Here is a 27,144-nt window from a genome sequence, read left to right as displayed (position 1 = left end):
TTCAAGATCAATAGTAATACCGATCGATCTTATGCTTTATTTTTCAAGGATATGATTTTCCTTTTTAATACGTGGGTTGTTGATACATATTTAAAGAACTAGACTGATTTAGTATTTTCTTTTGACATTTTTCAAGGGTATAATAGTTTCCCTTTTACACTAATTTTTGCACTAAGAATAAAACAAGAGCTTCGTAGCCGCATCAGAATCTAAACTAGTAGAAGTTTTCCCTTTTAAAAAGTTGGAATACCACTTTGCAGAGAACTTGGAATATCTTTTTCGATTAGGATCATCCAGATCTACGTAGAATAATCCGTAACTTGTTTTGTAGCCGGTCAATAACTCGAACACATCAATAAATGACCATGTAAAATATCCATTCATATTTGATCCATTCCTACAAAATAATCATTATTGGTCAAACATTTTAGACAATATATATACACACACGTTTATGTAATTAATTAAGTTGAATGTAACAGATCTAAGTAATAAAGAGCTTATCATTATTTATGAATTATAAGAAAGTTACCTCAATGCATCGAAAACTACTTGAATATGTTCCATCATGTATTTCACTCTTGCCACATCTTGCAACGATGAATTCCTCTCAGTTTCAAAACCTATAAGTAAATCATTTCCAACACCACAAATTAATTTCACTGGTGTTCTTAAAAACAAATAGAATTAGGAAGTTAAATGATATGAAAAATGGGATTCTTTAACAAGATAGAGAGATACCATTTTCATAGATAATGACAGGAGGGTTGCCAAACTCTTGCATTAAATACTGGAGCACTCCTTTCAGGCTCTACAATACAATAATATAAATTAGAAATAGATTAACTCAGTTTCTCAAACATCATAGTTATGTCTATGTTTTTCTTTATTAAAAAGAGAGGAACTGAGACCATAGTACTAAATGAAAATGTTGTTAAACAATGTGTCACCAATAACCGTAATAATTAACATGTACTACTCTATCTATTTAGTTCGAAGATCAGATAGAAAGCTACTAATTAATGAACCGTAAATTTTCTCACCTTAGCTGACGTTAAAGATCTTTCTGTTATAGATAGAAATCCTGTGTCAAAAAGTTACGCAAAGTTAATAAGGCACAATCATCAATTCAACTAATAATTTAAATATGCTAAATAACTCTATATGCCCCCACTAGCTCCTAAGAGTAGAAGTATGTTTGGAGTGAGGTTTAAAATATTCACGGATATGTTGATATATCTGTTCATATCTCTGTAAATTCAAGGGTTCGATATATCCAACATCGATTTTTTTGTAGATAATATGTCATTATTTAGTCTAATATAAATAGAAATACTAATAACTATATTTACGTAAATTAGTTTTTTTTTTGAGTAAATACAACTAATTATTAATCTAAATAAAATTTATAAATTTTGTGACTTTTAAAATATCTGTCAATGTAGATATTTTATCGACATATCTGTAAAATTAAAATCTCAATATTTATTAACATCAATATGGATAATTTAATCTTTGGTTTGGGGTGACCATCAAATTATTTCAAAATAACCCCTCTTCAGAAGAATAAATAAATAAATAAATTAGGACATTACATTTCGAGGAAAAAAAGTAAGAAAGTTATAAAGAAAATTATACAGCGATAGAAGAACTCTAGAAAGAGGTAAAAAAATAGAAATTGAAAAGAACTATTCAAGGAGACATCTTTGAAGAATGAAATTACTTTTCATAGAAAAAAATGAAAGGAAGCTTTTTCTTTTTAATTTTTTATTTTAAAAAAGTTTAGAGATTGGTAAGAAAATTAAAGAGGAAAAGTTAGAAAAAAGAGAAAGGAAAAAGGAAAAAGGAAAAAGGAAAAATCAATTCAGATAGAAAGAAATTCATGGTTTTTAAAGTAATTAATAGAGATTAAGAAAAAATCTTGGAGGTTAAGCGTTGTAATATATTAGATACAAGTAGCCCTGAAAGCTTTGGGACTAAACAATTTAAACTTGTAACTTAACCTTAATTTTGATATGAAAACGTACCCATTTGTATTTGTAAATCAGCATAGACATCTCTATATTCTACGCTCCAATTGTTAGGCATGTATTTGCATGACATGTCTCCATAATATGTGATCCCTATAAAGTCATAAGAGCCTTTCACTAAGTTGGCTTCATCCTTTGTAAAAATTGGGAGTTTTGAGCCTACTATTTTCTTCATCAAATTAGAATAATCTCCAGTCATCAATGGATGGAGGACCCTGCATTAAGCCAACAATAATAAACAAGAATGTTTTGTCAATATGGACGTATATAGCTTAATCGGTTTCTGCATATATCTTCGATAAAAGATGTTAGGTCTTCGAGAGAAAAGAAACTCCAAAACTTACCAATCATAGAAGAATTGTTTGGCTATTTGAGCAACGTGTACATCTTCTTTTGAATTGGTAGAAGGAGCAAGTGAAATTCCATAGATGCTGATTCCTATATGTCCATGTTGTTTGTCCTATCCATACATGTTTGTATCAAAAAGTTATTCAGCAAAATAAATAAATTTATTAAATATAAAATCTATTGATTTTTTTTAACGTGGGATCCTCAACCATCAAGTTTTAGAAGAAAACAAAAGTATAACTTTTTCGAAGGAAAAGTTCGGAAAGAAACTACACCTTCTTGAACTTTGTTCTATACAAATCTGCAGCTGATGCATGTGCTAGTAAACTATGATGCATAGCTAAGTATGGCTCAGTTGTAGAGTTTCCTTTGGAGCAATTTTTGTTTCGCCCAAATGGAAATGAACATCTTTCTGGTGGCAAAAATCCCAAATCATAACCTCCAAGTACAAACACATTGGGCTCATTCACTGTTGTCCAATACAACACCCTATCTCCAAATTCTCTAAAGCAAACTTCTGCATATGCACTGAAATCTTCTCTACATTCACACATTCAATAGTTCCAATTAGTTTTAGGTGCTTACTCCAATAATGTGTATTCACACATGGAGACCAAATTAAAAAGACATATATAATTAATTATAGCACGATTCAGTAATAGAATTACAAAGAAAATAGAGGGGTTAAAATGCATCACGTCTTAAAGAAACAAACTAAAAGTCGAAAGTAATACATAACAACATCGTCCATGGGTTCAAATAATAATACACTTACACAATCTTTGGACTAATCCATCCTCCATATTCATCTTCAAGTGCTTGTGGAAGATCATAATTGTATAATGTGATATGTGGTTGGATGCCTATAGTTCAATCATGTAAATAAATCAATAAGAACAACAAATTTATCAAGTAATATGTTAGTTTGTTAATGGCTGACTGATATTAAAAATTTTCACTAACCATGAAGAAGTAGCTCATTGATGAGATTGTTGTAGTACTCCAAGCCTTTTGGGTTCAAAGGCCCTCTTCCATCTAAACAGACAAACAAAAAGGGGAATATGGCGATCAAATGCATAATTTCATTTCTATTTCTTAGAGAGGATAATATTATTATTTCTACAAAGACTTGTGTCGTAATTACTTGGAATGAGTCTTGACCATGAGATGGAAAATCTATAAGCTTCAAGTCCCACATCTGCCATAAGCTTCACATCTTCCTATACATTATTAACAGTCAGTAATTAATTCACCACAAACCAACATACTTCTCCAAACCAAAATTTTAGTGTAACAATGGTTTAAGTTCAAATTTTTTAACCATATATAATTGGCCATGAAAGTCAATTCAAATGAAAAAGAAAGAAAGATATATGTTGAAATTTTCATGCAAACCTTGTATTTATGATATTGATTGCATCCCACGTCGGTGTCTCCTGTCTGTTGTCCTATTGTTCAAATCATATAAACAAAGACAAGAAAAAAAATTAGGCACTGCTTTGTAATCAAGAATTTGGTTTTGTGTTTTTAATATATCTATATATATATATATATATATATATATATATATATATATATATATATATATATATATATATATATATGGAAATTAACTACAAATGTAACGTTTTTTCTACCTCTAAATCTCTTACTTAAGTGAAGCTTTGAAAACTAAATACGTGAGATCGAAACGTTACTAAAGTAATAAAACAACCGCAATAACGACTCTTTTCTTGAGTTCAACACTTGTGATATCCATACCCGACTTTTGAAATGTCAATAGGCCAAATTTTGGAACTTCACAAACTTTGAACTCATGAGAAGTGATGTAAAACTTTTAAAAGTTTAATTCAAATAATTTTAGAAATGAGTTACCTAACGATTTTTGTCTGTACATTCTGTAAATGTACTTCTTTAATGAATTTTGAAAGTACAAGGAAACTCTTGAAATTTTTGAAAGAAAGTAATAACAATTTTCATCCAAAACTAAGAGCATAACAATTTTTAAATTCTTTTTTAATGTAATAGAGAAGCTGTTGAAACTTTTTGAAAGTTAAGTGATATTATTTAAATCCATAGTTTCAAATAAAAACAGCTTAGAAAAACTAAAAAGTCACAAAAAAGAAAAAAGAGTAAAATATTGTGAGTAGAGAGAGAAGGTGAGAGTACCAGATTGAACAAAAGTATCCCAAATGCTAGGAGTCCTTCCATCTTCCTTGGCTGCCCCTTCCACCTTAATAATCAAATTTCAACCAAAAAGTTAATTTCTTTGAAGACCCAAAAAAGATGAAATATGATAGAGAGAAAAATTTGGATATGAAAAAACAGCTAGCTAGCAGACCTGAAAAGCAGTAGTGCCAGAACCAAAGATAAAATCAGATGGAAAATCGCATCTATTATCAACACCATCAGTGCCTCCTAAAATGGATATCAGCAAGAACAGAGGCAACAAACTGATGATGATGATGATGATGATGTTGATACCCATTTTTATTGTTCGGGAACAAATCAAATTTGCCTTATCTTTCTCTGTTATTTATATGAACTAAAATATTAAAATCAGTGTGCGGTTCATCTTTTTGTGTGGTTGGTGTTCACCATATCTCGTCTTTTTCATATATATGATAAAGGACATTTAACGTACATGCACCCTTCATCTCTCCTGATGTCATCATCCTACTAAATTATTCCATCTAGGAGTGAACATCAATCCGTTGGAGTCGGAGTCGGTTTTCTGACCAAACTGACTTATTTTATTTTGGTTGAGTCGGTTTTTGTCAGTTGACTTTCTTATTTTAGTCTATCATGCTCATCTCTACCTCTGACTATATATCCACAAATAGTACGACACAGTCAACTTTGGAGCAAAAACCTACCTAGTTTTGTTTTCGTTGGAACTATTCTAAAATGTTTTATACCAATAAAGATAATTGACTTCACTTATATTTTCCTTTTCAAATTGATGTGGAACTTTGTGATAATTGTGAAAATATCACAACCACGTGATAATTGTGAACATATGCATTAGAAAAAATGAATTGTAGCTAACAGACTCTATCTTTGATATGGTTGCAGCGGTACCACAAGTATGAAACTTCATATTTAAAAAATATACCGCATTCAATTCAATTCCAGCGCAGTTCAAATATTGTTAGAACTGCCAACTAAAGTAATTTCTTTGCAGTTAGTTAGGCTCAAGTCCAAAGTTCCATAAAAATTACACTACAAAAAAGGGTAACGGAAGAATAAATTGGCAAGAAATTCTAGTCTTGTACTCTTCTTCATTACATCCTTTTTTCTTGGGTCACTTTGGGATATGGGAAATTTTAGCAGCATATCGTTAAAAGAACACGTTGAAGATTTTTTTCTAAAAAACCCATGTTTAAGAACAAAGAAACAACGACAAAATAGATAATAGTTCAGACTGCGAAGGCAATGTTTCGATTTATTACCAGTAGAAAGGAGTATGACGGAACTGAAAAACATCCTAATCGCTCGATTCTACGGTTGATGCTGTTGCAGCCATGGCTTAATCTAATCGGCTAGTTGAGTTCCTTCTTGAAATCTGGTCCTACCAGCAATTTTTCATAACATCCACTTTCCAAGAATTTTCAAATGTTCTTTTTTCAATTAATTTATTCATTTTTAAATCAACCAAACCCTAAACATATTTTGATTAGTTTTGGTTTATTTAAAAATAAGTCTTTAAATATAGAAAATGATAATTATAATGGATAATAATTTTCGGAATAATTATAAGCTATATAGCAACGTTTTTAAAAAATTGTAAAGTCTATAGATGATAGACTTTTATCATTAATATTCTTATTGTTTATGAATGAAACCATTATTTAAAATATGATCTTATACTCATATTATTGATAGAATTTGACAGATTTTACTATATTTGCAATACTTTTAAAATATTGTTACACACTTAATTATTTTGAATCAAATTGTATATTTACAACCATCCCTATAAAAACAAAATCAAATTATATGGTTCAAAATGATATTTTAATTTTTTCCCTTCCAATTCTAATTTGGTGCCGATTTGAAAGGTGCGAAGATATAATGTGTACGAGACATAGCAACAATTTATTTGAGATGAAAGGATTTGTTTGTGAAAGTTTATTTACGATGAGACAACATTTTATGATGACTTACATTATGTCCAATATTTCTCAAACCAAACCAAACCATTAATATTGATAAGATGCAACTATTCAAGTTAAGATATATGATGGAGAAAACGGATCTGTTTGTTTTACATACATAATTGGTCAAGGTGAATATTAGATATATTTAATTTATATAAAACCATCGTCTCCTTCCACAAAGAAAAGAAAAATCATCTAAAATTAACTATTTTTAAAAGTTTTCGTTCACATTAAAATTATATATTTCAATTGTTGATGTTGATGAGATTCGATATTCAAGTTGAAATCATGATTAGAGAAGTATCTTATACATTTTTTTATATATGAATATGATTGAGATGGTAAGGTGTGTGAAACATCATAATTTTACAATTGAAATATATTCACGCAAACTCTCACATAACGTCTTCTAACAATAGCTGAATTAAATTTGGTTCAAAAGAGCATCATTTTAATGAGTTCATGATAAAAAGAAAAAAGAGAGAGAGAGAGAGAACGTATCGACAAGCTTGCTTTTGGTGCATAAGCAACACATGCTTGTGCAGGCGAAGAGTTGAGAAAAAAAACTATTTTGTTTGGATTCACGATCAATAGTAACACTAATGAATCTTATGCTTTCTTTTTCAAAAGTATGATTTTCCTTTAATACATAAAAGTTGTCGATTGAACGTTAGTTAGGTACCTTGAGGTGAATCATACATATTTAAAGAGCTAGGCTGATTTAGTCTTTTTTTTTTTTTTTTTTTTTTTTTTTTTACATCTGGGTATAATAGTTTCTCTTTTACACTAATTTTTGAACTAAGAATAAAACAAAAGCTCTGCATCGAAATCTAAACTTGTAGAAGCTTTTCCTTTTAAAAAACTGGAATACCACTTTGCAGAGAGCTTAGGATATCTTTTTCGATTGGGGTCATTCATATCTACGTAGAATAATCCATAATTTGTTTTGTAACCCGTCAATAACTCGAACACATCAATAAATGACCATGTAAAATATCCATTTATATTTGATCCATTCCTACAAAATAACCATTATTCAAACATTTTAGACAATATACACACACACACGCACGTTTATATAATCATCGTAGGAACGGGAAAATACGTGTAAGAGAGTTACCTCAATGCATCGAAAACTACTTGAATATGTTCCATCATGTATTTCACTCTTGCCACATCTTGCAACGATGAATTCCTCTCAGTTTCAAAACCTATAAGTAAATCATTTCCAACACCACAAATTAATTTCACTGGTGTTCTTAAAAACAAATAGAATTAGGAAGTTAAATGATATGAAAAATGGGATTCTTTAACAAGATAGAGAGATACCATTTTCATAGATAATGACAGGAGGGTTGCCAAACTCTTGCATTAAATACTGGAGCACTCCTTTCAGGCTCTACAATACAATAATATAAATTAGAAATAGATTAACTCAGTTTCTCAAACATCATAGTTATGTCTATGTTTTTCTTTATTAAAAAGAGAGGAATTGAGAATAGTAATAAACAAAAATGTTGTTAAGTGATGTGTCACCGACAACGATAATTAACATGTACTACTACGTCTATTTAGGTCGGAGATTCGATTCTCCATCTATGATACTAATTAAAGAGTCGTAAATTTCCAACTCTCACCTTAGCTGACGTTAAAGATTTTTCTGCTGCAGATAGAAATCCTGTTTCAAAATGTAATACAAAGTTAATAAGGCGTAATTTGATATCAATTTAGCTAGTAATTTAAATACTAAATAACTCTAAATATGTGCCCCAAATAGCTCCTAAGAGTAGAAGCACGTTGGGAGCGAGGTTTAAAATATTTATGGATTAGGCACGAGTAGCCCTGAAAGCTTTGAAACTAAACGGTCTAAACTTGTAACTTAACCTTAATTTTGATATGAAAACATACCAATTTGTGCTTGTAGATCAGCATTGACATCTCTATATTCTCCGCTCCAATTGTTAGACATGTATTTGCATGACATGTCTCCGTAATATGTGATCCCTATAAAGTCACAAGAGCCTTTCACTAAGTTGGCTTCATCCTTTGTAAAAATGGGGAGTTTTGAGCCTACTATTTTCTTCATCAAATTAGAATAGTCTCCGACCATCAATGGATGAAGGACCCTGCATTAAGCCAACAATAATAAACAAGAAGGTTTTGTCAATATCGACATATATAGCTTAATCGGTTTCCGCATATATCTTTGATAAAAGATTTTAGGTCTTCGAGAGAGAAAAAAACTCCAAAACTTACCAATCATAGAAGAATTGTTCGGCTATTTGAGCTACATGTACATCTTCTTTTGAATTGGTAGAAGGAGCAAGTGTAATTCCATAGATGCTGATTCCTATACGTCCATGTTGTTTGTCCTATCCATACATGTTTGTATTAAAAAGTTTTAGAAGAAAACGGAAGTATAACTTTTTCAAAGGAAAGTTTGGAGCGACACTATACCTTGTACTTTGTTTTGTACAAGTTTGCAGCAGATGCATGTGCTAGTAAAATATTATGCAAAGCTAAGTATGGCTCAGTTGTAGAGTTTCCTTTGGAGCAATTTTTGTTTTGCCCAAATGGAAATGAACATCTTTCTGGTGGCAAAAATCCCAAATCATAACCTCCAAGTACAAACACATTGGGCTCATTCACTGTTGTCCAATACAACACCCTATCTCCAAATTCTCTAAAGCAAACTTCTGCATATGCACCGAAATCTTCTCTACATTCACACATTCAATAGCTTCAATTAGTTTTAGGTGCTTACTCCAATAATGTGTATTCACAAATGGAGACCAAATTAAAAGACATATATAATTAATTATAGTGTGATTCAGTAACAGAACTTAAAAAGAAAATAGAGGGGTTAAAATTGAAAGTAATACGTAACAACATCGTCCACGGGTTCGAATAAACTTACACAATCTTTGGACTAATCCATCCTTCATATTCATCTTCAAGTGCTTGTGGAAGATCATAATTGTGTAATGTCACATGTGGTTGGATGCCTATTATTCAATCAATAAGAACAACAAATTTATCAAGTAATATGTTAGTTTGTTTATGGCTGACTGATATTAAAATTTTTCACTAACCATGAAGAAGTAGCTCATTGATGAGATTGTTGTAGTACTCCAAGCCTTTTGGGTTCAAAGGCCCTCTTCCATCTAAACAGACAAACAAAAAGGGCAATATGGTGATCAAATGCATAATTTCATTTCTATTTTTTAGTGAGGATAATATTATTATTTCTACAAAGACTTGTGTCGTAATTACTTGGAATGAGTCTTGACCATGAGATGGAAAATCTATAAGCATCAAGTCCCACATCTGCCATAAGCTTCACATCTTCCTGTACATTATATTAACAATCAGTAATTAATTCACCACAAATCAACATACTTCTGCAAACCAAAATTTTAGTGTGTGAAATTAACGTCGAGGTCGCATCAAATTTTTCTTTCTAAGACAGTGGATTTTTATGGCACAACAATCGTTTGATGAACATTTAAGTTCAATTTTTTTAACCATATATAATTGGCCATGAAAATCAATCCAAATGAAAAAGAAAGAAAGATATATATTGAAAATTTTCATGCAAACCTTGTATTTATGATATTGATTGCATCCTACGTCGGTGTCTCCTGTCTGTTGTCCTATTGTTCAAATCACATAAACAAAAACAAGAAAAAAAAAATTCAGGCACTGCTTTGTAGTTAAGAATTTGGTTTTGTGTTTTTAATACATATATGGAAGTCTTCTACAAATCTCTTAAGCCAAGCTTTATGAAAACTAAATATGTGAGATCGAAACGTTACTAAAGTAATAAAACCACCGTAACAACGACTCTTTTCTTGAGTTCAACACTTATGGTATCCATATATACTCGACTTTTGGAATGTCAATAGGCCAAATTTTGGAACTTCAAAAACTTTCAGTTCATGAGAATTGATGTAAAACTATTAAAAATTTAATTCAAATAATTTTAGAAATGAGTTACCTAACGATTATTTTTGTATGTACACTTTGTAAATGTACTTCTTTAAAGGGTTTCGAAAGAAGTACGTACAAGAAAACTCTTGAAACTTTCGAAAGAATTTTCATCCAGAACTACTTTTTTATCCAAAACTAACAGACAGTTCTTAAAACTTTTTTTAATGTAATAAGAAAACTCTTGAAATTTTTTGAAAGTTAAAAAGTGATATCATTTAAATTCATAGTTTCACGTAGAAACACCCCCGAAAAAAAAGAGTAAACCTTTGTGAGTAGAGAGAGAGTACCAGATTGAACAAAAGTATCCCAAATGCTAGGAGTCCTTCCATCTTCCTTGGCTGCCCCTTCCACCTTAATCAAATTTCAACCAAAAAGTTAACATCTTTGAAGACGAAATATGATAAAAAAAGAAAATTTTGGATATGAAAAAACAGCTAGCTAGCAGACCTGAAAAGCAGTAGTGCCAGAACCAAAGATAAAATCAGATGGAAAATCGTATCTATTATCAACACCATTAGTGCCTCCTAAAATGGATATCAGCAAGAACAAAAAAGGCAACAAACCGATGATGATGGTGGTATCGATACCCATTGTTATTGTTTGGGAACAAACTAAGTTTGCTTTATCTTTCTCTGTTAACTTATTTATGTACGAACTAAAATATTAATATGAAAGAGATGAGAGACGATGTATGCATTCATTGTTGGTTTAAATTCAAATATCGGTGTGTGGGTCCATCTTTTTATCGTGATTGGTGCTCAGCATGATAAAAGATATGATAAAAGAGACCTTTGATGTACATATGCACGTACCCTCAATCTCCTCCTCTCAAACAAACGTTTACTCATCTACTACTGAGCGTTTTGTCACTCCTCCAACCATTTCTTTCCAATTTGGGATTCACATTCATCCACGAGGATTGCTGCTTTTGTTTGAAATCCTCGAGAATCTCACCCACAACAATAATGTTGGCTTTCATATTAATTGAATAAGACTACAACCTAATTGCTTCGTTATTAAATAATCAGTAAACCAAATCGAAATAATTGTACGAAGGATCCTTTTAAAGGACTTAAATGAAAAATAGTTCGAAGGTAAAAGACAAATGAGGTCTAATCTTCTCCTGAAAGTTCACATAGGAGTGAGTATTAGATCGGTCGGAGTGTGAGTTGGTTTTCTGATCCAACGGACTTAGTTTATTTTGGTAGAGTCAATTGTTGTCGATTATATATCCACAAATGGTATGATATTGTCACATTTGAGACAAAAACCCAGAGAGCATTGTTGGAACCATTCTAAAATGCTTTATACTCAGTTATGTATGTAGAGACGACGATGTCCATTTCCTTTTCAAACAGAGGTGAAACTTTGTTCGTAGCAAACAAGTATTTTCCTCGGGACCAAACGCCTTGAATAGTGGAGCTACCTGACGAAGAAGGGGGAAAATGGCATTAAATATATATATATAATCTTCTGTCTCCATCACCGTTCTTGACCCAAGTTCCTCCACGTTCTACATTTTGTTTCCTTTGTTTTGTAAATATATATATATATATATGGCTGTGGGGTTAATTTTTAAATATAGTAAAGTAAATTAAATTATTTAAGTAAAATTTTATATTCTATTTTATTTCAAAAGTTTTTTTCGTTATCTTCTGTAAATATTTTGTTAAATTTATCATTTAAAAGTCCATAAATTATGGTTTTTTTTCTCTACACGTTAAATCGTTTTTACTTTTTTTCTCTTTCTTTTCATTGTTTGTTATGCCTTTTGTTTTCAGACATTAAATATGCAATGTTAAAGTTTGATTTAATATCAATGTATTTTTTTCATTATTTAAGATTTTTAGCTTGAATTTCTTTTTTCCTTTTCTAAATTATGGCTTAAAATTTCCATCCAAATATAGATATTTAGATGACCTTTTAATTTTGGTAGGAAAATTTTGTTTTTTTCTAATTGGGCCAAAAAATTGAGATCGGAAATATTTTGATTCCTTTCGTTTGGACAGAATTTCGATAACTTTTTTTAAAAAAGAAATTAACTAAGTCCAACTCTAATTACATACAAGTCAATAGTTTTACAAGCCAATAATATTGTTTTCGACAAATTGTTAAACTTTTCTATAACGTTAGTTTTTCTAATTTCCTACTTTTATGAATTTTTAGCTTTATTATCAATCCAATAATTTAATAACATTTATTTATTTTTAACATTATTTAAATATTTTTCATTAAATTTTCACATCATTTCATCTCAAAATGATATTTACAATTAATAGACATCTAAATGTTGTCTTACTTTATGGAAGTTATGATTAAAAGTAATCCATAGTAGTCTCATTTTTTTTCATTCGTCTTAATTCTCCGAGACATAGCATTTTCTCTTCATTCTTTATTAACTACTCACAAATGCATTTTTTTCTCCTTGACTTGAATTCTTCCTCTAGCTTCTTTCTTCAGGCCTCATGCACCTATTCTCTATTAATAAATTGTTTTACACGCGACCGATGTAAGCAAAAGACCAATATTTTCTCCAAACGTTCTTTAAAGCGAGACAAAATTTCAGTTGAGGCTCTCAAAGAGGGCTATCCGTACCACTTTTCCAAATTCTCAAGATCGTTTTCTCCACCTTCTTCCTCTATGTTTTTCCCCCATTCTCTCTCAATTATACAGTCCTCCCTGCTGCTATATATTTCATACACAAAGATCCCAAAACAACAAGCAGTGTCTTTTGAGTGTGTAATTATCTTTTATATATTCTATGATGCTTGTGCCCTTTTGGCGTCTACTTCTTTAGAGCATATATTTATATACAACTTTTGAAGCATTGAGGAAAAGAGGGAAGATCCTTTATGGATAATAAAAATTACATTTTTTTTAATAGAAAACCAACCAACCTTTTATATATATATATATATATATATATATATATATATATATATATATATCAAAAGTTTAATTTTCAAATATAGCAACATCTTAGAATCTACTATTATGCATATCATTACTAATTTTTCACAAACCTAAACAGAAATGGAGATTTTGTATGATAGGAGTGTTTATAATGACAGGATATGACAAGTTTTGAATGTCATTGTAAATTTGCGACTTATGATCACAGTTTGGTAGTCATTGTAACATATTTAAGTTTATATACTATACCTCATCTTATGCATTCAATGAAATTTTGGAGTATCGTCATTGAAAGTCATTTGTTGTAGTTAGTGATTCTAATTTCTTATGTTATAATTCGGTAGACTCTTTTAATAGCTTATTCACATAATGGTAAAACGCTTCTATAATCATACATTATATGTAGAATAACTATTCATTCATTTTCTATCCATTTTTAAAACTCAAGTACTCACTTTAGTTTCTTAAGAGCTCTTTAAGAATTACTATATCGGATAACTATTTTAAATGTAGGGTATATTATTAGCAAACCATACCATACCATTTTAGGCATAAACATCACTATTTTACTTAGTTAAAAGAAAATTCACATCCAAACATGTCTTTTCATTCATTTACTTTTGTGCTAATTTTAGACAATAACAACATGGGAAAGAAAAGTAGGGAAAAATTACAAGATATTCTACAATATAATAATGGTATAGCATTTATTGATTCCCAAATAACCACTTTTGAAAAAAGAGTAATAACAATTGTGTCATGTCAATTATTTCATTTAGGTTTCAATAATATTTCAATGATGTAGTTGAGAGAGATCATTTTGAGCAACCTACATAAAATTGATTCCGCTAGAAGTACTAAGAAGCAGACAAAAAAAAAAAATCAGATCATTTACTCAAAATAGTAACTTGTTAAATAGTAAAAATTAGTGTGAAAGAATCAAACTTGATTTCATATATGGTGCATATCAATCATCTTTTTCTTTTTTTAGTTTAATCAACCAATGATGATTTCTTATTTGTATATTGTACTATGTAGTCGAATTATATGTTCAAGTTTTTAATTGTTTCATTTAAGTTAAGAAGTGAGTTATGTTTGTGTAATTGAATTTGTATATAACATATGGAGAGTAATAAATGAAAAGTACTTAATCAGATTGGGGTCAAATAGAAACAGAAAAAGGGTTACATTATTTTCTTTTGTTAATATATATTGAATAATTGTCACCATAGTTGAATGGCTTTAAATGTGTAGTAATAATTTAGGTACAAGAGTAATGTGAGATTGTGTTCATTATTGTTATCAAATATTTAAGTCTTTCAAAATTATAATAAAATGTTTTGCCACCAATTTTTTTTTTCTTTTTTATCATAAGAGTTGTTTGTCTCGGGTCCTCACTAAGAACATCTTTTAGTACATTTGAAGTTTGTAGTGTCATAAATACACACCAATAAAATATATAGAAGTAATGAAAGTAAACGATAACACATATAGGTGTTTTTACTCGTATACACAATTTTTTCTTGCTTTAAAAATTGCTTAAGGAATTTTAAAGTTGATTTAGGAATCCATGTCCGATCAATTTTTATGATAGCTAATAAGTATACCACTCGAACCTATTTCTCCTTCAACAAGATATAAGTAAAAATATCCAAAATTTGACTCTTATTTTAACTTCAAATTTTTAGTCTAAATGACATTGAAGTAAAACTATAAATCAATTAACTTTTAGTCATAAAATTTGTTCGAAATATTTGATTGTAAAGAGTTTTCTTATCTCTTTATGAGTTGTTTGTCTCTTACTCCTTTCAATATCATCGATCTAAGCCTAACATTTTTCTTTGCTAAGATCACATTAGTGTCTCTTTCTACATTCAACAACCCAATTTTTTAGTACCATAAATGTATGAAAATCACTTGCATGATTTTGACTCCTATTTTATATTTAAAAGGAAAAGTTTGTTTACAACTCCAATACAACATTAGATTTTAACTGGTATACAACAATTTTCTTGCTTTAAAAGTTGTTCGAAGAATTTTCAAGTTAAACCAAAAGTTTAGATCCTATGATCAAACTTTTGTATTGATATATAAGTACTCTACCATTTAAACTTATTTCTCCTCGAACGTAAAAAAATATCTACTAAATCAAACTTTGACTTCTCACCTTCAAATTAAGTCCAAGCATGACTTTGAAAGTAAAGTTATAAGTCAACTAAATATAGAATAACACAAAATCCAACAATGAAACTTCATACCATTACATGGTTCACCATAAAAAAAAAACAAAGAAGCTTGAGGTTCATAAATCGTATAATTGAGTAATGGGTTCTTGTCAAAATTTGTCTGTTTCCAATCTCTTGGGGGAATTGTCAAAGGAAGAGAAAAAAAAAAAAAAAAACAGAGCCCAAAATGGCCGGTGCCACTGTCAACGGATCCCTTCCATTATACAACGACTTTCAATTCCCTTCTTTCCTCCTTGTCCTTCCGCTTTCCTTGTTCTCCACTGTCATTCAAGCGACCCCAACCCAACTTTGATCTCTCTCGCTCCTCTGAATTGTAATCTCAAAAGGCTGAAAAGTTGTGTTGTGAGAGAGAGAAAAGAGAAAACAGACACATACAGCAATAATTCCCACTTTTCTTTTTCCAACTATCTTCTATATCTTTCTTTATTGCCAGCTCTGCGGCCCCGTCCTTCCCCCATTCCGCTTTCTTGCATTTCCTAATCATTTCTCTCTCCTCCACCCTTCATCTTCACAAGGGTGCGAGAGATCTCCGTGCAGGTCAGCTGAATCAATTCGATTGCACTTCATTTCTTGCTGATCTCGTCTGTGATCGTTAACCCCATGTGATTTTTCTTTTTGATCTGGGTGTTTCTTCGTTTTGTTTGCTTTTTTTCTTTCTGGGTTTTGTTTGTTTGGTCATATATTGTACTTATCTGCTTCAGATTCAATCGGAGCTTTGATCTGATTGGTGCATGGGACTTACCCATTTTGTGTATTTCTATTATACCCTGTTTTGTTTCTCGTTGATCCTTTCAATTAATGGAGATTTAGTAGTGTTTGGAATTTGATGTATCTCATTTGGAGTGTTCTTACTGTGTACTGGAAGTTTGGTACTTTAGTTGGGAGAAAATCTAGCAATTTGGTTATGGGTTGTTGTTAGGCTAAGCAAATTGTTACTTCGAGATGATGTCTTATTATAATCAAACTTCTTAGATCACTCTTTAATTGCCGATTTGCTCTTGATATTTATCTTTAGCGCCCCCTTGGCACGACTGTTATTTTAATGGATCAATCATTGGCTTGACACCTTGCAATGTTCAAGAGTATTGAATGCATTGGAAAACATTTCCTCTTAGTTCTCATCAGCTGGATTCTTGGATATGATCTTTTGCAACTCTTATTAAGGATCTTCAGCATTACTGGATTACAAAATGGAAACTTTATACATGTGATGTATGAGAAAACTGGGTGGGATTGGAATGTGGTATTAGTCAACATTACAAGACTATTTACTTGTAAGGTTGTGATGTTTGTAGTGTGGCAGAGATGTTCATAATTTGGGCTTGAAGGATAAATTTGAGTTCGAGTGTGGACTTTGTGTTCAGGCTACAAAGTATTGTTGTCTTATAGCAAGTTATGGAGTGGACTTAATTAAAGACTGAATCTCCCAATTTAGAGTTTCCAGATACAAATGCTGGATTATGGAACGCTCTTATGTGTGGTTAATGGAACGCTCTTATGTGTGGTTAATGGTTATTGGTGAAGATCAGTGACTGAACTTGAAAAAATATCAAGTAACCTTGCATGTAATATTTGACATGCTGTTGCAGCTCTCCTGAATGGATATAGTATGATATTCAGCTTTGGAAAATTATGTCAGATGAAGCTCTAGCATGTTTCTTTGAGTGACGATGTTAAGATTAGCAAAGGGAAAAAAATAAAAAAATAAAAAAAAATAAAAAAAAAATAAAAAGAGAAAAAAGATTCAATGGTCCAAGAAAATAAATTAAACAATGAGCTCGTATGTTTTGCTTGCTTTCCTGAATGTCTTTTGCTTTGAAATTTGTAAGTCCGTTCATTTTTTTCCCTTGTTTCTATGCCTGGGGTTTCCACCGATTTATCATCATTGTACTCTGTTTCACACTCTTGCTTTCTCCCTTCTGCAGTGAATTCTTGCGGCATATCCTAATTTCAGCGAAGATAATTTAAAAACTGCCTGATTCTCTCGCAACTAAAGAGATAGTAGCACAGAAATATTCTCCAATGTCAAGCTCTGCCAAAGTCTTGGATCCTGCATTTCAGGCAGTTGGACAGAGAGTGTATCCTTAGAAAGATTAGAAACTTGTTTACCTGGAAAATAATTTTCTTAATTTCATTTGAGATTAGAGTGTCATGCATGTTGTGTTATATGGACACTCTTAATATGGAAGTGAGATTAGGTAGAATATTTGACTTTAATTTCTTGTATGTGATGGAATTATCGATTGGTTCATTTATATTTAGAGTATGTCTCAGAAGTTTTAATTGTTGAACTTAATTTCTCCTAGTGGGACAGAAATCTGGCGAATTGAAAACTTTCAGCCTGTTCCGCTGCCAAAGTCAGATTATGGGAAATTTTACATGGGGGATAGTTACATAGTTTTGCAGGTATTCCATTTAGTTCTCATCTTTAATGCTGCTAATCTTGTGAAATTTCTCGTTATTTAACTAGCTCTTTACTTTTTGTGCAGACAACACAAGGCAAAGGTGGTTCTTTCCTCTATGATATACACTTTTGGATTGGAAGAGATACTAGTCAGGTATTCTCTCCTGCCTATTTCATCTTCCTCCTTTCCTCATTGAGATCTGACGGTTGAATTTTATTTATAAGGACTTGATAATCAAACACAGGCCTCTGACTTTATGACCTTTTGCTATTATATTAGGATGAAGCAGGAACTGCAGCTATTAAAACTGTGGAGCTTGATGCTTCTCTTGGAGGACGTGCAGTACAGCACAGAGAAATTCAAGGCCACGAGTCTGAAAAATTCTTGTCATACTTCAAGCCTTGCATCATACCATTGGAGGGAGGTGTTGCATCTGGCTTTAAGAAACCTGAGGAAGAACAATTTGAAACACGGTTGTATGTTTGTAGGGGAAAGCGAGTTGTCCGAATGAAACAGGCACTTTATTTTTCTTTCCAGGAGTCTGCGTTTTCAATCGTGTTTTTTCCAGTGACATGGAGTTTTGATGTTTATTTTTGCATTTGGATATCCAGGTTCCTTTTGCTCGTTCATCACTAAATCATGATGATGTGTTCATCTTAGACACTGAGAGCAAGATATTTCAGTTCAATGGTGCGAACTCTAATATCCAGGAGAGGGCAAAAGCTTTGGAAGTGGTTCAATTCTTGAAGGATAAAAATCATGAGGGGAAGTGCGATGTTGCAATTGTTGGTAGGAATAGAAGATACGCTTTTGTTCTGACCCTCCCCTGTTTCAGTCATTCCTTGCCCCTTTCAATTATGATTTTTTTATTCATCGTTGATGATGTACATATTGCAATACATTGAGTTAAACATTATTTTGAACATGCTAGATGATGGGAAGCTGGATACTGAGTCTGACTCTGGTGAATTTTGGGTCCTATTTGGTGGCTTTGCCCCCATTGGGAAGAAAGTAGCTAGTGAAGATGATATAATTCCAGAATCTGCTCCTGCAAAGCTTTACAGGTTTTTGTTGGAATTCCTTGATTTAGTAGTCAGAAACATAATTCAAGTATTTTTCATGTGGTAAATGATTTAAAATGGATGGTGACTCCTAATAAAATCTATAGTCTTCCTGGCCTAATACAGTCCTTGTTGCAGACGGAAATTTATAATGAGCCTATTTTGATATTCACAAGCAATTGAACCTACATTAGATAGTATTAGTTGATATTTTATCCCAGCATTCCTTCAATTTGAAGATTTTCTCTTTCTGTTCTGTTTGTTTGAAGAAGCACATAAGAACATTGGCATTTTAAGACATCTACTTAAAGTATGAGGATTAGTTTTTCTGTGTAGCCGCTTTTATGGATGGAGGAAGTCAACTGTAGCACCCGGTTTCTCCTAAGAATAAAATTAATACATATACATCAGTTTAATTGTGAACGGAACATCTTTTCTATATCTTAGTGTTTGGGTAACTGCACATTTAAACTAAATATCACAAGATAACGGTTGACCCCACCAAATTTGGCTGTTAAGAAGCTTGTAGAATTTTAATATTTTACTCTTGTGTAGGTGACCACAAAAAGAAAAAATAAAAGGAAAAGGAAAACCTTTTTTTTTTGCTCAAATGACAATACGCCAATTTTAGTGGTTAATTGTGAACGTAAAATAGTTCTAACTTTCCTACTTTGTATTATTTTTTCATAGTATTAATTTTTAAATATAATAAATTAAAATGTTTAGTTCTATTAATTTGTCATAAAAACTAATTATTTATTTATTCTCAATATTGGATGTGATGGAAGAAGCGTTTTCCTTTTTGGCTTTGGATCCTTGTTTCTTAAAGTTTTTATTTGTATATATGCAAACTTTAAAGTTTGCCGTGATTAATGAGTTCTCTTAACTTTGGATTTGATCCTCACTCCTGGAGTTCCGTATTTCTAATTTCTGTCAATGACTGCTTTAGCATTGATGGTGGTGAAGTAAAAGTTGTCGACGGCGAACTATCAAAATCCCTACTGGAAAATAATAAATGTTATCTGCTGGACTGTGGTGCTGAAATATTTGTTTGGGTTGGAAGAGTGACCCAAGTCGAGGAGAGGAAAGCAGCAATCCAAGTAGCTGAGGTAACTTTCTGTGCCAAAATTTCAAGTTATTAGAGTAATGGATGAGATTTATCAAACAATATTTTATATTCAGGAATTTATTGCCAGCCAGAATAGGCCAAAGGCAACTCGTGTTACTCGGGTTATACAAGGTTATGAAACACATTCTTTCAAGTCCAATTTCGAGTCCTGGCCAGTTGGATCAGTGACTACAGGTGCTGAGGAAGGAAGAGGAAAAGTAGCTGGTAGTTACCACATCTAACTGATAAGATGAGTTTGCCATACCGTTTGCTTTAAGTATTATTAAATGTGGTACTCTTTTTATAAACAGCTCTATTGAAGCAACAAGGTCTTGGTCTCAAGGGATTAACAAAAAGTACACCGGCAAATGAGGAAGTTCCACCATTGCTGGAGGGAGGAGGGAAAATGGAGGTTTATATGATACTTAGTTTTGGCTTTGGTTATTTGAAATGGCTTGATAAGTTTTAATTGTTTAGTTGGGGTTCTAATGGTTTTCATTCTCCAGGTATGGCGAATCAATGGCAGTGCCAAAACTCCATTGCTTGCGGAGGATATTGGTAAATTTTACAGTGGAGACTGCTACATCATTCTTTACACCTACCACTCTGGTGAGAGGAAAGAAGATTATTTCTTGTGCTCTTGGTTTGGAAAGGATACCATCGAGGTAAGTTAGCATTCAGGGTTTATTTTGAGAAAATCTAACTATGCTTTTAATTTATAGTGGAGTCCCCTTTTTTGTGTGCTTGGTTTTTGTATGCCCATATATTCTTTTATTTTTTCTCCATAAAAGTTGTTCTTATAAAAAAAACTCATGTTCCTAGTGTTGGTTCTTCCTTGGGGTAGCCTTCCGTCTTGTGTGATACATGTTAGATATTGAACTTTTAGAACAATGGGGCTGTTGCTCAATATGCTTCTACTCTTGTTCCTTGGGCTTGTTTTTCTGTATGTTTCATTTTTTTTTCACTAAAGCCAATTGGAGGAATTTTCTTTAATTTCCTTGGGTTTGGTTGAATTTCTCATCATTATAGTGTTTTCCTTGATCTAATTTCCTAAAACGCTTGTAATCCGTACAACAAGTGTAGGGAGGTTTTATCATTCTTTACATTTTCATATCATAACATATATAAGTGCATTTCTTCATAAACATACGTGAATATTGTTTAATTGCTTTCATACCATTTTCTATGTATTTCAAACCTCAGGAAGATCAAAAGATGGCTACACGGTTGACTAATACAATGTCAAACTCGCTGAAAGGAAGGCCCGTCCAGGTACCGTAAACATAAATTATAGATGATAAATAGTTTCATCTTTGAGAATTTACTTATCACATATTTTTTTGCAGGGTCGGATATTTGAAGGCAAAGAGCCACCCCAATTTATTGCCCTCTTTCAACCTTTTGTGGTCCTGAAGGTAGTAGTCCTATGAAGCTTTTTTTTTCAACTAATTTTTTTAATTAGAATCACGTTGTAGTTTCTTTTACTAGATTTTGTTGTGGGACTGCGAGGGTCCTTGAGAGATGGAGATAACCACCATTTTTTCAATGAATTCTGCTGTAGGGTGGCTTGAGCTCTGGTTACAAGAAAGTCATAGCAGATAAAGCTTTGGCTGATGAAACTTACACAGAAGATTCTGTTGCCCTTATTAGGTTATCACAAACATCCATTCACAACAATAAAGCAGTGCAAGTTGAAGCTGTACGTAGTAGTGATTTTGACCATTTTATTTCTATGTTAAGTGTGGTTCATGCTTTTCTAAATGCCTTTCTTCAGCCGTCTCAAGGTTTGAAATATTTGTGTGCATGCATATTCAAGCTGACTGGATATAATGTTATAACATTATCATTGGGTTCATGTTTATGCTGAAAGACTGCTTCTAGTTTCAGCCATTTAATATGCAAGTGTTACAGTAATGTCTCAACTTCTGATTATCTAGGTTGCGACCTCATTGAACTCTGCCGAGTGTTTTGTTCTGCAATCCGGCTCTTCTGTTTTCACATGGCATGGAAACCAAAGTACGTTCGAGCAGCAACAGTTGGCTGCAAAAGTTGCAGAGTTTCTAAAGGTAAGGTCTCAAACATTTATTTCGTTGAGTAGTCAAATCTTCCTTTCCATGTGTCCCCTCCCAAACTTTAGTTTGGATAACAGGTTTGTGAACACAGTGGATCATTGACATTTTAGTTATGTATTAGGTTTATTATTCACACATCAGGTACTAGCTCTATAATTGAGATGTCTTATTGGATGATAGTCAGTACTTGTTGACCACAATGGATAAGCATTGGACACTTGAGCTCAAATGTTCGAAGGCCTTTTTATTTATTTACTTTCTAGAAAATCAGAAAAAAAGATATGCCCATCATATTGAAGTGAAATGTATCAAATTGGTTTTCTAAGCAAATAGGCCTTTTTTCTTTTTGTTAGAAGTGTTGTTTTTTAATGTTTGAACATATCTTGTTTCACCCTTCTTTTTGTGTATGTGTACTGCTACAGATATTTGCTAACACATTTGTTATATTCTCCCTAATACAGCCAGGTGTTACTTTGAAACATGCAAAGGAAGGAACAGAGAGTTCAACCTTCTGGTTTGCTCTTGGAGGGAAACAAAGTTACAACAGTAAAAAAGTATCTCAGGATACTGTCAGGGATCCCCACTTATATGCATTTTCATTCAATAGAGGTGACCTGTGCTCTCTTTTTAAGTTCAAAAAATTCTCATTTGGTATTTAACTGTTATCTTTGCTGACTTTTCATTTTGACTGCTTCCATTTTGATGGTTGATACTCGCATTTGTCCTTACAGGAAAGTTCCAGGTGAATATTTGAATTCCTTGTTAATGAACAAGTTAACCAGATGCAGTGTTATGATCTTATATTTATCTTGTGCAGGTAGAGGAAATTTACAATTTCTCTCAAGATGATCTGTTGACAGAGGATATCTTGATACTTGACACTCAAGCTGAAGTGTTTATATGGGTTGGTCAATCCGTTGACCCCAAAGAAAAGCAAAATGCTTGGGAAATTGGTCAGGTAGGAGTCCCGGAACTATATTGTGTACGCTTCGAAGTTCAATTTTCTTTCATTCATGTTGTTTTTGTTTTTTTCAGAAATATGTGGAGATGGCTGCTTCTCTAGAGGGATTGTCTCCTAATGTGCCGTTATACAAAATCTCTGAAGGAAATGAACCATGCTTCTTCACAACATACTTTTCATGGGATTACACAAAGGCTGTTGTAAGTACTCAAACTTTGATTACTCGTTTATTGCTTAATCCTGTAAATCTTGCAAACTTCAATAAATTTTATGCTGTTGTAAGGTCAGGGAAAAAAAAAACAATATTTTGAATACTTTATTGTTGGCCATGAAATTTTGATAAAATGATCACTTCGATTCACTTTTAATTACATCATTCATGGTTATGCAAAAGCCAGAGCCTTATAATTACTGGAAATGAGTACTGTAGGATACATCTTATTGAAGATTAGAAATGAATACATTGATATATGAATGAATTATATAAAAGGGGAAAAAAGAGAGGAATTCATTCCCCCATCACCATCCAACCAAGAGAGAGAGAGAGAGAGAATGAAAAATCCTACAAGAGCAGCCTCCAGTCAGAACAAATAAATTTCAGAGTAGAAGCACCTAATACGCACTTTTATGATTTTATATTTTAGGTGCAAAATCTTTCTAATCTTTGGATGGATTGCAGGTTCAAGGGAACTCATTCCAAAAAAAGGTGACTTTACTCTTCGGCATTGGACATATTGTGGAGGTAGACCAATTTCCTCTAACTTCTACTTAAGGAAGCTTTTGTTCTCGGTACTAGATCATTGGGATTATAAGAATATCCAATGTTAGTTACTAGTGTAATTTAATTATGGGATTGTTGTTATTTATCAATACTAAAACATTTTGTGGGGTTGTTGATCATTATCTTTTTTTCAAGTAAACGACAATACATTTTATGCAGATTTTGGTGCTTAAAATATAATCATCTGGTGCAAGTATTTGCTGAATACCTCTTTTTTGAATAATATGTATTTGTTAGATGGTAAGGTGACTGATGTTTTATGCTTTTGTTGAGATAGGAAAAGTCGAATGGGAACCAGGGAGGAGGACCAACACAGAGAGCTTCAGCTTTAGCTGCTTTATCGTCTGCGTTTAATCCATCTGCAGATAAATCCACCCACTTGGTAAATGACACAACACAGTTATTAAATATTGTAATAAGGGAAATTGCAAGTTGATTTGTTTGGCCATTGGTGCAAATGATTAAACAAATTCATGTGTCTATTTGTTTGTTGTCATTGTTGATGATAGTGTAACATCACATTATTGCAAGACATACAATAATATTTTTTTCTTCTTCTTTGCAGAGTCCAGATAAGTCCAATGGTTCTAGCCAGGGAAGTGGTCCTAGGCAAAGAGCTGAGGCTCTAGCTGCCTTGACCTCTGCTTTTAAGTCGTCGCCTCCGAAGACATCTAGTGCATCAAGAGTATCGGGCAGAGGGAAGGGCTCACAAAGGGCAGCAGCAGTGGCTGCTCTTTCATCTGTTCTGACTGCTGAAAAGAAAAAGGGCAATGATTCCTCTCCTCCCTCTAACAGCAGTCCCCCACCAGAGAGTAACGTTCCAGGCAAGAGGACTTTTACCATTCTTTTCTCTATCCAAGCGATTGAAATTTTCTCAGCAGTACACTTTAAGTTCTGTGTTTCTCTTGAGCTTTGCAGACAATTTTCAAGAAGCTTTTTGTTGGGGGAAAAAAGGCTAATTATAGAAACCCCTGAAGGCCTTAACGTTTACTTTGTTTAAAATATGCCTCTTAAACTTCAAAAGTTCCAAGAATGCCCTTAAACTTTCAAAAAAAAGAAAAAAAAAATCTCCTACAGTCATTTTTTTGATGGAAACCACAAGTAGTTTGTTTATAATGTACCCCTAGACTTTCAAAAGTTTCAACATTACCGTTAAACTTTTCATATCTTTGATGGTTCACCATCTCTCTTTTAGTGGGTTTTTGGTGTTCTCTTAAAATGGGAGAACAACATAAATTTCAAAAACATAAAACTAAGAATGAAATTCTTATCCAACGAGGTCATAGTTTTCAATAATCTTGTCGGCACTGTATTATAGAGCTTAGCTAAATTGTTGAGAGGCTCATGTGCCTAATTATCCAAATTCATAACTTTTTCAATATTTTTCTTGCAATCTTCATGAATTGTTGTGTCAGTATGGTAGCATAGAATTATTCGAAGCTTGGCTTTTACGTACAAAACAGGCATATTCAGGTGGAAAATTGGGCAATTTATTGGCTTCATTGAAAAAAAAGGATAGAATCAGTGTGAAAATATGTAGCACCTCATATAGCTTCTTGATTTTTTCTTTCTAGCAATTGTTTTGAGTTGGATAATTATGATTGAACATCAAAGGACTAAAAATGCTGCATTAAACAGGGGCAGCTGAAGAAAAGAATGATGTCTCCCAACAAATAGAGAGTTGTCCTGAAGAAGTCTTGGATCTTAAGGAGCCAGAGGAAACCTCTCCTGTATTGAAAAACAATCATGACGATGCAGATGTAAATCAAGATAGTCTGCAGGAGGAGAATGGTGATGATAACAATCTGTCTGTGTTTAGTTACGATCGACTGAAAGCCAAATCTGATAATCCTGTGACTGGAATTGATTTCAAAAAGAGAGAGGTATGTTTTATATTGTATACACATTGAGTTGATTGTACATTTCCTATTTGCTAACTATTCGGGCATATTTTCTTAGGCCTATCTCTCTGATGAAGAGTTCCAAACTGTATTTGGAACAACTAAAGAAGCCTTCTACAAGTTGCCAAAATGGAAGCAAGACATGCAGAAAAAGAAAGCCGATTTGTTCTAATGAATGAATCTATATTGAACGAGAACATTACTACTCTAAGGTTCAAATATATATTTCCTCATCTATTTTGTTTTCGACTTTCCCGTAAAAGACACTGCTACTTGTGTATCTTGGTCGGGCTCGAAATCTGTTGGCATTTTGATATTTGCCATTGATGAACATAGTCATAGATATTGTCATTCAATTGTGCTGCTGCCTGAAGAGTGTTTTTTTTTTCTTTCTTTCCCCTTTTCATTTTCATTCTATATTTATCTCTTTGGTCATTGTTGCTGGTATGTAATGTTCAGAGGTTGTAGTTTACAGAACCAGGCAGCCAATTCTTTCATTTGGTCCTCTAGTAGTTTATTTGCGAGTTTCGCCCTACTGTCGTCGTTTTCATTTGCTAGTAGGTTGCGGGTTGTATATTAAACGATTATGTTGTATGCCATCTATTTCATACAAGGAATGACATATTTTTGTTGATTGATATATCAATATACTGTTGTCCAATTGAGTTAAAAGTTAGTACTGATCAATTTCTCATCTTATTATTTTTGACATTCATTGGAATGAAATAGAGTAGCTTAGAGTTTTTTCTTTCTCATATCTTTTTCACCAAATGGTCAGTTGGGTGGCCAACCTAATTTTTATCTTTTGCTGTTATGCATTCAAATTTATGATATCAATTCACAATCTCAACCAAACTTTTTAATATAATGTAAGGATCTAATTTGGGAATAAAATCACTCAACACTGCTCATTGAATTGTCCACGTGCTTGCTTGGTTGTTACATTAGAAAGAATATTTGATTGTCATTTTCAAAATCACTAATCATTCAAACGTAATTATGATAGTATAAAAAATGTATTTAGAAGCATAATATTAAATATTAAATTAATATTGAATAACAAAAATAACTTGTTTTTGAGTGATTTCAAAGGATGTATAACAAAAATAAACGAAGTTCATAATATAATCAAAACCAGTTTTTGTTAAAATGATCTTAGATCATGTAT

At 32.2% G+C, this 27,144-nt stretch overlaps 2 protein-coding genes across 12 annotated transcripts; one reads left to right on the top strand and one right to left on the bottom strand.

Moving 5' to 3' along the window:
- Positions 1 to 7: 7 nt before the first annotated feature.
- Positions 8 to 11,197, bottom strand: LOC103487161 (beta-glucosidase 11-like). Of its 10 annotated transcripts, none has more exons than XM_051084009.1 (13): positions 10,976 to 11,192; positions 10,816 to 10,879; positions 10,139 to 10,191; positions 9,812 to 9,887; positions 9,631 to 9,702; positions 9,456 to 9,543; positions 8,996 to 9,257; positions 8,795 to 8,910; positions 8,447 to 8,664; positions 8,176 to 8,216; positions 7,868 to 7,937; positions 7,659 to 7,749; positions 8 to 397 (listed from the first exon to the last, which is right to left on the bottom strand). In XM_051084009.1, the coding sequence occupies exons 1-13, from the start codon at positions 11,117 to 11,119 to the stop codon at positions 172 to 174; spliced, it is 1,521 nt and encodes a 506-aa protein (XP_050939966.1). In that variant the 5' UTR covers positions 11,120 to 11,192; the 3' UTR covers positions 8 to 171. The 10 variants fall into 10 exon arrangements, with proteins under 10 accessions (XP_050939966.1, XP_050939967.1, XP_050939968.1 ...); XM_051084010.1 differs by lacking the exon at positions 7,659 to 7,749 and adding an exon at positions 533 to 623 and having other exon boundaries at positions 10,976 to 11,191; XM_051084011.1 differs by lacking the exons at positions 7,659 to 7,749; positions 7,868 to 7,937 and adding exons at positions 533 to 623; positions 742 to 811 and having other exon boundaries at positions 10,976 to 11,191.
- A 4,608-nt stretch (positions 11,198 to 15,805) lies between these two features.
- On the top strand, positions 15,806 to 26,622 carry LOC103486814 (villin-3). Of its 2 annotated transcripts, none has more exons than XM_008444908.3 (24): positions 15,806 to 16,224; positions 17,613 to 17,765; positions 17,994 to 18,093; positions 18,177 to 18,245; positions 18,372 to 18,608; positions 18,704 to 18,881; positions 19,024 to 19,156; positions 20,103 to 20,262; positions 20,336 to 20,486; positions 20,573 to 20,673; positions 20,768 to 20,926; positions 21,465 to 21,533; positions 21,608 to 21,676; positions 21,823 to 21,960; positions 22,199 to 22,327; positions 22,795 to 22,942; positions 23,065 to 23,075; positions 23,151 to 23,291; positions 23,369 to 23,494; positions 23,974 to 24,036; positions 24,353 to 24,457; positions 24,641 to 24,899; positions 25,714 to 25,958; positions 26,035 to 26,622. In XM_008444908.3, the coding sequence occupies exons 2-24, from the start codon at positions 17,710 to 17,712 to the stop codon at positions 26,146 to 26,148; spliced, it is 2,961 nt and encodes a 986-aa protein (XP_008443130.2). In that variant the 5' UTR covers positions 15,806 to 16,224; positions 17,613 to 17,709; the 3' UTR covers positions 26,149 to 26,622. The 2 variants fall into 2 exon arrangements, with proteins under 2 accessions (XP_008443130.2, XP_008443131.2); XM_008444909.3 differs by having other exon boundaries at positions 15,806 to 16,289.
- The last annotated feature ends 522 nt before the right edge of the window (positions 26,623 to 27,144 follow it).

Source organism: Cucumis melo, chromosome 4, assembly GCF_025177605.1.
Source record: "Cucumis melo cultivar AY chromosome 4, USDA_Cmelo_AY_1.0, whole genome shotgun sequence".
NCBI lineage: Eukaryota > Viridiplantae > Streptophyta > Magnoliopsida > Cucurbitales > Cucurbitaceae > Cucumis > Cucumis melo.
The sequence above is the reverse complement of the archived record's forward strand: the minus strand, read 5'-3'. Positions and strand labels throughout refer to the sequence as shown.